Source organism: Carcharhinus amblyrhynchos, unplaced genomic scaffold (genome assembly GCF_965287045.1).
Source record: "Carcharhinus amblyrhynchos unplaced genomic scaffold, sCarAmb.v2.hapA scaffold_39, whole genome shotgun sequence".
Taxonomy (NCBI): domain Eukaryota; kingdom Metazoa; phylum Chordata; class Chondrichthyes; order Carcharhiniformes; family Carcharhinidae; genus Carcharhinus; species Carcharhinus amblyrhynchos.
Window position 1 is genome coordinate 6,268,757 of NW_027649780.1, and position 11,583 is coordinate 6,280,339.

General features: G+C 44.2%; 1 pseudogene and 1 gene segment (V, D, J or C); one reads left to right on the plus strand and one right to left on the minus strand.

Moving 5' to 3' along the window:
* Positions 1-1,444: 1,444 nt before the first annotated feature.
* Positions 1,445-6,052, minus strand: LOC145363563 (putative G-protein coupled receptor 139; annotated as a pseudogene).
* Positions 6,053-6,461: 409 nt separating this feature from the next.
* Positions 6,462-11,160, plus strand: LOC145363564 (T cell receptor alpha variable 38-2/delta variable 8-like). The segment is given in 2 exon segments: positions 6,462-6,531; positions 10,841-11,160. Coding segments are annotated over 2 exon segments (390 nt in total).
* The last annotated feature ends 423 nt before the right edge of the window (positions 11,161-11,583 follow it).

Consider the following 11,583-nt stretch of genomic DNA (forward strand, 5'->3'; position numbering starts at 1 on the left):
AGGAGCAATTAACACCAGTCCCTCCGGAAGGAGGGCAGGGGGCTGCCGCTGAGGTCCTGGAGGTGGGTGAGCAGTCTCCGAAAAGGGTGCACAGAAGACTGAGGTTGCAGTGGGGAAGGAGGTACAGGACCCGGAATTTATTTGACACTGTCTCAGAGGCGACATGTCGCCGCTGGCTGCGACTGTCCAAGAGTATAGTGCGGCTCCTATGTGAGGTGCTCATACATCTGGAACCTCAGGGGAGGGGCGGACACTGCCATTCTACTTACGTTTTATTTGCTAAATTTGCTTTCTCAAGGTTTTTTTAGTAATCCTCAGGAAGTTGAAATCTAAACACTCAGGTAAGTTTAGGAAATTCCCCTATTGATCGTCATTTATCGAAATTCGGGGGGCGGGGGGAGTGGGAGGGAGGAGCGGGGTAAAAGCAGCTGGCTTTCCAATTACAAGAAAATTTGGCCGGTGGATAACAGGGTGCTTGAGTGTCTTGGGTTACAGGAAAATATAGGCGAGATGGTCAAATGCTCAGCTAAGTGGAAGATGGAATTTAGCCCTGAAAAGGTGATACACTTTGGGAGGATGGGTTTGACAAGGAAGTATGCTATGAAAGATATGACACTAGGAAGTTCGGAAGAACAAAGGGATCTTGGCGTGAGTGTCCATATTCCTCTGAAGGCAGAAAGGCAGATTCATAGGTGGTGAAAAAGTAGGAGACACACTCGACTTTATCAGTTGGGGTCTAGAGTACAAAATCAGAGAGGTGATGATGGAGTTATATTGGAATTGACAACAGAATCACAAATGTTGCATGGTCACAGGATGCTGATATATGATGTAGAGTAGAAGTGGAGTTGAGGCTATCATTGTATTAGCGGGAGAACTCAGAGTTGATACTCCTGTCCAGTGACCGTGAAATTGATACTGACCTGCCTGTAAATAATGTTATTTAATCCATGGCCTCTTTAAGGGCAGATGTCATTATTTTGGCAGGTTTGCATCACGGATACAGGGAAGAGACCCGTCAGAAATTTGGGATAGTTGGAACTACACTACTGGATGTATGGCGTTCAACGTGGAAAACTAACCTCATTTATAGGGGAAGGTCACTTGTTAGAGAATTGGGGTCCTTGCATCCTTGTTATATGAAAAAAAATTCTGGGCACAGTAAGACGTCTCACAACACCAGGCTAAAGTCAATAGGTTTATTTGGCAGCATGAGATTTCGGAGCACCGCTCCTTCCTCACCACTCACCTGATGAACAAGACATGGCAAAGTCACATTTACTTTCTTATTTCTACACTTCGATGGGTGGTGATTACGTTAGAGGTAATAATTCTCAGACATTGACATTAATTAAATGTTAGTAATTTTTATTTTCAAGCCTGAACTGGTAAGAAGTGAAACCATTGACTAGATTTAATGAAGAATTATAAATATTGGAATGCATTACTTTCTCGGAACAATTATTTTAGTAATATGATTCAGTGGACAGTGGAGAGCATTTTTCAACTCTTCTCTGAATTTCTTCTGAATGGCTGCGTAAATAAAGGTGTTGGTGCAGGAACTAAGAAGCTGCAGCATGTTCCCGGATTCCTGGAGAATAAATTTGGGATCACTGAAGCTTTTAATGTTATAACCGTTTGTGATTCGTACATGCAAGAACTGTATAACATACGTCATCCACAACAGGATGAAACTGCCAGAGATTGTGAAGAGTAAAATGATGGACTTTCTCCGGCTCTCCATCTCGGGGTCAGTCTGATTCTCTCTGCCTTTGTCTGTACGGAGTCTCCTCCTGGCTCGGCTGGATGCTAGAATGTGTCTGACGGTCAGAGCATTGAACAGGAGAATCAGAAGGAACGGAGCACACGGGGTCAATAAGCGGTCAAACCAGTCGTATGCTGTCCAGAAGAGTGAAGTGTACCGGATATCCTACAGTCTGCAATACCAGGGCACATTGTCAACTACGTAAATAGGCTCGTGGATAAAGTACCACGGAATATTTGTTAAACAGCCCAGAGCACAGACAGTTCCTATCACAACAGCTGCAGTTTTCTCGGTACAGTATTTTATTTTCAGCTTCTGGCAGCATATTGCCACAAAGCGATCAAAGGTAAACATGACTGTTAACCAGACAGAACTCACTCTGGCTGCGTAAGTTAAAGCAATGCTCAGACTACAGAGTGGAGTGATGGACAAGAAGCTGCCTGGAAAATAAATGCCACTGATGCGATTTAATATCACAGCGGTGATAATGACCAGTAGATCCGTCACATTCATGGAGATAAGGTATCGAGTGATACATCCCGAAAGACCACATTTTCCTCTCGACAGAATCACAATCGCCACGAAATTAGCTGCATTAAAGAGAAGGAGAATTAACTTGCACAGGAAAACCACACTAATATAATCGCATTGACCAAAATGCATGGACACTTATTTTCTGTGTCTGAAGAAATTTTCTGGGAGTGAAGAAACAAAAGCAGATTTAATAATGTGAAGATGGAAGACATCACGGATGGAAGAAGTGTGTTCTTAATCATCAAAATTGATTATCCAGTTTCTCCAGTTTCCTCCATCATTTTCCCTGTCACCACACACATGTCCTAATCAGATGATAAGTCATAAAATGAGGACAACTGGAGAAACTGAACTGATCTTGCAGGGAAAAAAAATTCTGTGCTGCGACAATTCGAATATAAACTTGAACATAAAACACAAATATTATTGTAAGAATTGGAATAAAATCACAGATAAACCCTGTATCGTATATGGGCACAACGCGAAGGCTATAATACCTGTTGAACATGATGAGCATTTTCCTCAGTTTAGTTCACTTAGTTCAACTTTAAATTATCTTTCGAAATTTATTCTTCCATCTGCACTGATTAGGAGGTAACTTACCTTTGTCAAGACATTTTGATGTGTGACTTTTTACACTGCATTTCTCAGCCAATTATAGTTCGGGCCAATCGTTGATGTGCCAAACGAATCCTAGCAAGGAATGACCACACATACCCTTCGATTTCGAATGGTTTCTCTTGTCTTTGCCCTCTGTGTAATATAGCTTCGCCAATTTCACAGAATGGCAAAATTATTACAATTCAGCACGATCCCATTTCAGCAATTGTGATTGCACTGTTTCTCTGAATGTACTTCTCACCGAGAGTGTTCCACTATCCTATCCTCCTAACATTCCACATTCATCCATCCAGACAACTGTACAGTTAGTTTCTGAATTGTTCAATAGGATTTCTCTTCACCACAATGTCAGGCAGTTTATCACAAACACCAGCCATTTGCAGTGTAAAAAGCATTTCCTTAAATCAATTTTGCAGATTTTACGAACACTGTTCCCTTTATTGTGCGATGTTTTTGCTAGTGGAAACAACTTCTCCACATCCAGTAAGTCCAGAACCCTTATTACATTGAAATTTAGTCCCAAACATTTATATACGTTTACTTCAATTCCGAAACCTTCACCTTGAAGTGTCATGCACTGTGTGGACTCTAATCAAGCTTTTTTTGGTGAACTCCATAACAAATAACTCCTATAGATTTTAAAAGCACATTACTGCAGATGCTGGACCCTGAAACCAAAAGACCTGCTGGAAAATTTCAGCAGGTCTGGCAGCATCTGGATGACGAGAAATAGCTGACGTTTCGAGTCCAATGACCCTTTGTCAAGGCTGTTTCTTTATCAAAGCAAACTCTTTACCGATAAATATCTCCGTCTCCAACACTTTATACACTGCTTCACTGAGTCAAATGAGGTTCGTCCAGGATGACTTACCCTTTAGAAAAACATATTCTGAGTTATTTCACCCCTTCTGCCCCTTGCTCTGGACATCTCTACCAGAACAAACTGTTTCTACCCCACAGATCTTTGGAACCCTTCACTAATTTTCATCAAAGCCCTTAACTAGTCCTTTAATCTTATCTATGGAATGTACAGCAAATGAGATTTAAGTAACCGTACCTGAGTATTTACTATCGAAGTCTTGGTATCGTTATGGCGAATCTACATTCCACCATTTTTGAAACGCCAAGTCTATACTTCATACGGTGACATGGCAGAAAAAGAATATATTGCTCCGAATGGGCCCAACCAGAGTTGTATACAATGTCAGATATCTTATATCCTTTTGTGCACAGTATCCTTGAGATACGTTCAGTAGACAACAAACAATTTATTTCGATGCCTTACCTGGGACCGCGATGACAGCAAGTGTAGTGTAGTAAATGGCGTATGGTAGTCCAGTAGGTGGAGCGTGCATCTTCTGTGAGACGCAGTAATGTCTAACCGAGAATCACTTGTGCCTGCTCGACGTTCAAATAATACTCTCTTATAACTGGTTTTATCCCCCTTAGGCGCAATTAGCTCACAATACCAATAATGTTACTTACACTCACTGAACAAACATCATTAATTAAACAATGAAACATGGTGGATTGTATTCCTTGAGGAAGCACTTTGATATGTTTTTTTTGCTTCGGCGTTGATGCATGTAATTTAACAGAAGTGACATGCTGATTTTCACACTTAAATGCACTTTCAATCCGACAATGAAGTTGTTAATTGCTAACTGATATTCTAATTAGGCCAGCATCAATTTCATCTATATGAAAGGCCTGGAATTGAATAACGGTATGAAAATAAAGATGGCCTATCGACAAGAAACTTGTACAAATGACCATGAAAATCAAAGGAACATCAAAACCTGGCGATTCTTCTATAATTATGCTCGCAGGCTCCAGAACGTCGACTCATAGAAGCATGCAGCACAGAAGAGACCCTTTGGCACATCGATTTCGCATCAACAAAAATGCAATAAAACTAAACTAATCCCACGTTGAAGCACTTGACCCATCGTCTTGACTGTTATGAAATTTTATGTGCTCATCAATGTGCTTTTCAAAGTTTGTATGTTTTCGTGCCTCTCCAGTCCTACCAGGCAGTGCATTCCGGGCTTTCAACTCTCCCTGTGAAAAAAAAAATGTTTCCTTAAATACCCTCTAAGCCTCCTGCATCTTACCTGCAAATTATGTCTTTTTTCTATTGATCCTTCAACAATGGGGAACATCAATTTTGTCCCTATCCTGTCCATAAACTTCTTGACCTTATCCAATCCAATTAGGTTCCCTTTCTGCCTCCTCTGCTCGAAACAGCACGATCTTATCCACCCTCTCTTCATCTCTAAAACTGTTCATCTCAGGCGCCATTCCGGTGAATTTTGTCTTTAGCCTCGCCAGTTAAATCACATGTTCCCTTAAATAGGTCTACAAGATCTGCACACAGTACTTCCAGCTTTTGCCTTTCCAGAGTTTCATACAGTTCCAAAGTATCCTACCTGCTCTGCTTTCTGTTGACTCTATTGATGGGCGGGATGAAGGAGTGAGCTGGGTATTAATAAGAAACAAGTGGAAAAATGGAAGGTTTTTTGAGACAAAGCTGATTTCCCCGATGTCCCCCCCCCATCAAATTGAGTTAGCGATACCCCCATTTACCCCGTGTTCCCCCCAAATACATTTTCCCCAATGTCAGCATGGTAGTACAGTGGTTAATACTGCAGCCTCACTGTGCTAGTGACCTGTGGGTAATTTGCACGCTTTCCCCGTGTCTGTGTGGGTTTTCTCCGGTTTCCTTCCCCAGTCTGAAAGTTGTGCTGGGTTAGGGTGCATTGGGCCGTGCTTAAATTCTCCCTCAGTGTCACCCGAACAGGAATGTAGAGACCAGGGGAATTCTCACAGTAACTTCATTGCAGTGTTAATGTAAGCCGACTTATTAGTGACACTGATAAATAAAATTAAACTGAAGGTCAAGGTGCTGCTGTGACAATGCACCCTTTTGTTTAAACACTCTGCAATGCTGAGACTGGGGAGAGGAGTGAACAACAGGGAGCAGCATTGCAGCTTCTCTCCCCCCACTGAAACTGGGATTGTTGCTCCATCTGCTGCACCATCCCCACCACATCCATTGGGGGCAATCTGGACAATGGGCTGCAGGCAGACCTCACTGCGCCTGCGTCACAATCACTCACCGCCGGCGGCCATCTTGCGTTGCCAGGGGAGACGGCGCCCCGCGCGCTGCACTCTGGTTGAAATCCCCTCCCGCACATGCGCCCAGGCAGTTCTATTTTAATCTTTTAATATTTTGAATCTTGATGATTATTATTCACATCTCACCCGTCAGACTTTCGGTTCCTTCTCCATTCGGGAACATCGTTTCTGTTTTTTATTGCGTCTGTTTTTCAATCACCCCCGCGCGATGCGCTCTGGGAAAATACTACAGCACATGCGCGGTTCCGCCACCTGCCGCTTTATAAAAATATGTATTTTATTTAATTTTAATTCCGCTCCTGGCGGGATTTCTGGGTAGGAATTTCTCTCATTTTCTGGATTTCTGAACCGTCGCTTTCTCCTTGACGCGGGGGGAGGGGGGCGATGGTGACATCACGGCAATATGGCGGCTAGCCCCGCCTCTCTTCAAGTCCCGGATGTTCCGCCAACGAGCAGCGGCTGGGCCGGAGTCGGCAAGAGGTGACACTGGTCGGTGCAGCGCCTGGGCATGTTACAGCTACCCCTGGTGGCCAGGAAGGGAAATAGCAGCAGGACACTCTCTGCCCAAAGGCTTCCTCAGTTCAGCTGCTCAGAGACACTGGGAACCTCTTCAACTGGAAACTTCAGCTTCTCACATTCACCCCCTGTGTTCAGTCATTGTTCAATAGACAAGGTCTGTAGTGAAATCAGAAACAACTTGTTCACATTAAAGGGGATGGGAATCTGAATTATTCTGCTCAAAAAGCTCTGCTTGCCTTGAAATTTCAATGGAAATGTTCAAGATGAGAATTTATAGGTGTAAGTCATGTTGCATGTGGAACGCTCATGATGCAACAATAAGATCAGTACCGATATCTCACAGGGTTGTGTGACTGGAGAGATGTCAGAGGTGGAATCGTTAAATATAGAGATATAGGGGCTGAAGCTGGTTAGAAATTGGCAGTAAAAAGAACAAAGAAAATTACAGCACTGGAACAGGCCCTCCGGCCCTTACATGGCGAAAAACTGCAGCATGCGACGGTGCAGAGGGACCTCGGGGTCCTTGTGCATGAGTCGCAAAAACCCAGCTTGCAGGTGCAGCAGGTGGTCAGGAAGGCGAATGGGATGCTGGCCTTCATAGCGAGGGGGATTGAATATAAAAGTAGGGAGGTCTTGCTGCAACTGTACAGGGCACTGGTGAGGCCGCAGCTGGAGTACTGTGTGCAGTTTTGGTCGCCGCACTTACGCAAGAATATTTTAGCCTTGGAGGGAGTGCAGAGGAGGTTTACTAGGCTGATACCGGAGTTGAGGGGGTTGAACTATGAGGAGAGGCTGAATAAACTAGGCTTGTACTCGTTAGAGTTTAGAAGAATGAGGGGAGATCTCATTGAGACATATAAGATGATGAGTGGGATGGATAGGATAGAGGTGGAGAGACTCTTCCCATTCAGAAAGGACAGTAGGACTAGGGGGCACTTCGGTCATGCAGGTCAAGTACTTCGATCATACACTTCCCTCAGAGATATTCACCAGCTGCTGTCTTTACCTGTACTCTGTGCCTCCTTGAACACCTCTCGGCCCCTCACTCCAATATGCTAATTATTTACTTGATTGCACTTAACATTAACAATTTTCACAGATTACATTGCTGGCTTGGACTTTCCTCTGGGACAGTAAATAATGTTTATCAACAAATGAGGTCTAGAGTTGACCAGGATCCAATGCGCCCTAATCTCTCTGTAACTTATCATCTCAGCTCATTCCATAGACCACTGCAACAACAGAAAGAAACTGTGTCCAGTTAAAACCATATTTGTCTATCTGAGATCTCGGACCATCCATCCTGTTGGTAATATCCCGGTAGAGAATGTGCCCCTTCAATATCCCTTCAACACATTGATTAATTTCAGTGGGAATCTAACAGGAAGCGCCATTCTGCTGCATTGAAACAAATGAGAAAGTGGTTAATGACAAGACAGAAACTTTTTACTCGACATGCAGCCCTGGTTCTGTGACGTTGCCCGTCGTTACAAATCTCTTGTGCAGTCTATTTCGAAATTTCAGAGCGGACCTGCTGCACTAACATTTATATTGAAATAAAACTCATACCTATCGTTCGGGAGACTTTATTGGACGAATAAAGTCTCCCTAACGAAACTCATGTGCTCAAAGCCACTTCCTAAGGGCGGCACGGTAGCACAGTGGTTAGCACTGCTACTTCACAGCTCCAGGGACCTGGGTTTGATTCCCGACTTGGGTCACTGTCCGTGTGGAGTTTGCACATTCTCCTCGTGTCTGTGTGGGTTTCTCCGTGTGCTCCAGTTTCCTCCCACAGTCCAAAGATGTGCGGGTTCGGTTGATTGCCCATGCTTAAAAAATGCCCTTCGTGTCCCGAGATGAATAGGTTGGAGGGATTAGTGGGTAAATATGTAGGGGTAAGGCCTGGGTGGGATTTTTGTCGGTGCACATTCGATGGGCCGAATGCTCACTTTCTGCACTGTAGGGTTTGTATGAATAGTGGGGCGAATAAGGAAGTGGCGGAGGTGGAAGCATTTTGGTTGAATCACAAGTAAAAACCGATTTCAAAAGTTGAGGTTTTGTGCAGAGCAGGAAGAAGAACAGTAATGAATGTTGAGAGAGCAGCGACACCCATGTGACCAGCGCGCCCTCTAGTTGATGTCGTGGCAAATTTTTCACCGCTCTGATACCAGAAATAACACAGAAAATCGAATTATCACTGGGATTGCCTTCAGTGCCTCATTACCAGGGAATAATCCGCAACATATTAAAAATAGACTCCACAAATACAGCTGTGGAGCCATAATTATTTTATCTTAAGTGTCCTTGTTAATTGTTTTATGTTAATTGTCCTTGCTCCTTTCAATTTATTTTCCTACTCTTTCCCTTCCCATCTCTAGTTTCTACTTTTCGGCCGGAATTGCTTCACTTTCTTCCAATATTTAGTTTAACGATCCAAAGCATTCATCTCTGCTTGGCATCTTAATTCAGTCCGGCAAAACTCCAGTGAGTCGCAAAAGGAAATTGTCAGGCCAGATCAATGAATAACCAAAGTTTATCTCCTCTTCCGTCCGCCGCCATCGGAACACCTCCGAATATCCACCAGCGGCGGCATGGTGGCACTGCTGCCTCACAGTGCATTGGCCTCGTGTCACTATCTGTGTGGGGTTTCCACGTTCCCCCTGTGTCTGTGTGGGTTTCCTCCCGGTGCTCGGGTTTCCTCTCACACTCCAGAGATGTGCGGGTGAGGTTAATTGGCCATGCTAAATTGCCCCTTAGTGTTGAGGGGGGCGGAGGGGGTGTGGGGTGGGGAGAGGAATGGCTAGCAAGATAAACAGATGGGATATTGGGGGAAAGGTGGAATTCTGGTCAGCAGACTTGATGGGCCAGATGGCCTGCTTTTGCACCGCAGGGAAGTTATGATAAGTTGAATGTTTCAACCCAATTTGTCTCAATGTTTTGTAGAAGATAAAGCGATCAATAATCACCACAAAAGCAGCTGCATGTGGAAGGATTAGAGACTGATCTTGGACAGAGGGGAGAGAGAGTGAGAGAATGTTTGTCTGATGTGGAAAATCCACTTTGAGAGCTGCTTCCTGAATTGTTGCACTGTAACCATCTCAGCACTACCCTCATTTTTTTTAATTTTTTGAGTAGAAGTGACATTGAATGGTTTTCCGAGCCGGCTGGTGTTGAATTGTAGTTAATGAGAACTAGCTTTACCTATCGCTGGGGACTGTCAACTTGCCCTCTGGACTTCCCTCCCGAGCTTTGAGCTCATGAGTTTCGAGTTATAGGAAGTGCTGACATTATTCTGTCTTAAACAAATTCCAAACACCGAGGATTATCGTTTATTTAATAAACGATTGCGAATGCGATTGAAGTGAATAATTTTAAACCGAGGTGCCATTGCATATATTAGTGGAAGTGTTTATACTTTAAGACTGTGCAACTGAATGCACAGTGACAGCTGGTGTCTTTGCTCGAAAGTGTTCGGGCATTTTTATCAGGCATATCGTCACAAAAATATGTTCTTTCCTTTGAACTATGGTGAGAAGGATTCCATAACTGACTATCAGATAGTTGAACGGCGGTATAACCGCTCCTTCCTTCTCCAACAGATCCTCACTCTGCTCTTGAATTGGGAGTTTCTCTTCGAACGCCAGGGACGCTGTCAATGTGTCACAAGACGGTCTGGCGCTTCAATCAGCCACTCCGACATAAAATGCAAAAAAAGTTCAATAATTGGATCAATGACTAATGAAGGTAATTACGCAGTCACGATTGAGCCACTCTCCTGATGGTAACACTTAAATAAACAGACTGATCCCTGAATGAAACAAACCCTGGAGCAAGCCTGAGTTTGACGGTCACATTAACCAGAGTCGGATTTAACAGTCACCATCTGGAAAAGGGAAATATTCTCCCCATTCGGTACTGACTGTTACCCAGCGCTGAGTATTTCCAATCAATGACAGCCAGCTCACCGGCCTGTCTATTCACACTGTCACTGGGAACACCAGGAAGTGAAGTGAGAACATCCTGAGGCATCAGCAGGTTACTGGGGGCGGGGTTTCGAACTGGGGGCGGGGTTTCGAACCGGTGTCTTCAAAATCCCCAGCTCCCCTTTTACAGAGCGGACAGAGACAATGCGGCTGTTCAGCATCTGGGTTGTGTGGGCAGCATTTCTGACAGGTAAATGTGGACCAAACACATTTCAACTTTGTTCGACAATTTTAAAACAGTCATCGGTCAGCTATTTTTATATTTGAATTTGTTTTTCAGATCTGATTCATGGAGATTCTGTCACTCAGTCACTGTCTTCAGATGTTAGGACAGAAGGAGAAGCGGTGACTTTAAAATGTAACTATGATACTACATTAGGCTCCTACTCTCTATACTGGTACCGGCAGCACCCAGACTCAGAGCCTGAGTTTATTTTGCGGAAATATTTGAGCGGCGGTGAAGAAAAAGCCGATTTTGCTAAAAGCCGTTTCTCTGTTGAGCTTCAGACAGAGACTAAATTCACCAGTTTATCCATCTCGGGTCTGAAGCTGACTGACGCCGCAGTGTATTACTGCGTTTTCAGGCACACAGTGATATAAAGCAAGCTCAGCCCTGTACAAAAACTGCCTTTCACTGCAGTGTGCAGCTGCTGTCTGTTGGGGTCTGTGGAGGATTGTAGTAGATGCAGCCGCAATGTGCAGCGACAGGAAACCAAACTCACCTCGAATGAAACTGTTCCCAGGAGAGACTGAGAAAACAAGCTTTCGAATTCAATCCGACAAACAGATCATTGCAGGATCGCATTTGAAGATACCCGTTCCAAGTCCCTCCCATAATAATTTGTTCAGTTCCCCTGGGATGTTCTTACCTCACTTCCGTGTCTGTCTCTGGTTCTCTGAAGCCAGTTGGTGGTGATCTGTGTTGACATTGAAAGAGAAGTATCCGAGCCTGGCTACAGTCAGTGACCTGACAGGGGAATGGCCGGACTTCCAGAGACTGGGGAGGAGGAAGGGTGGCCGGGG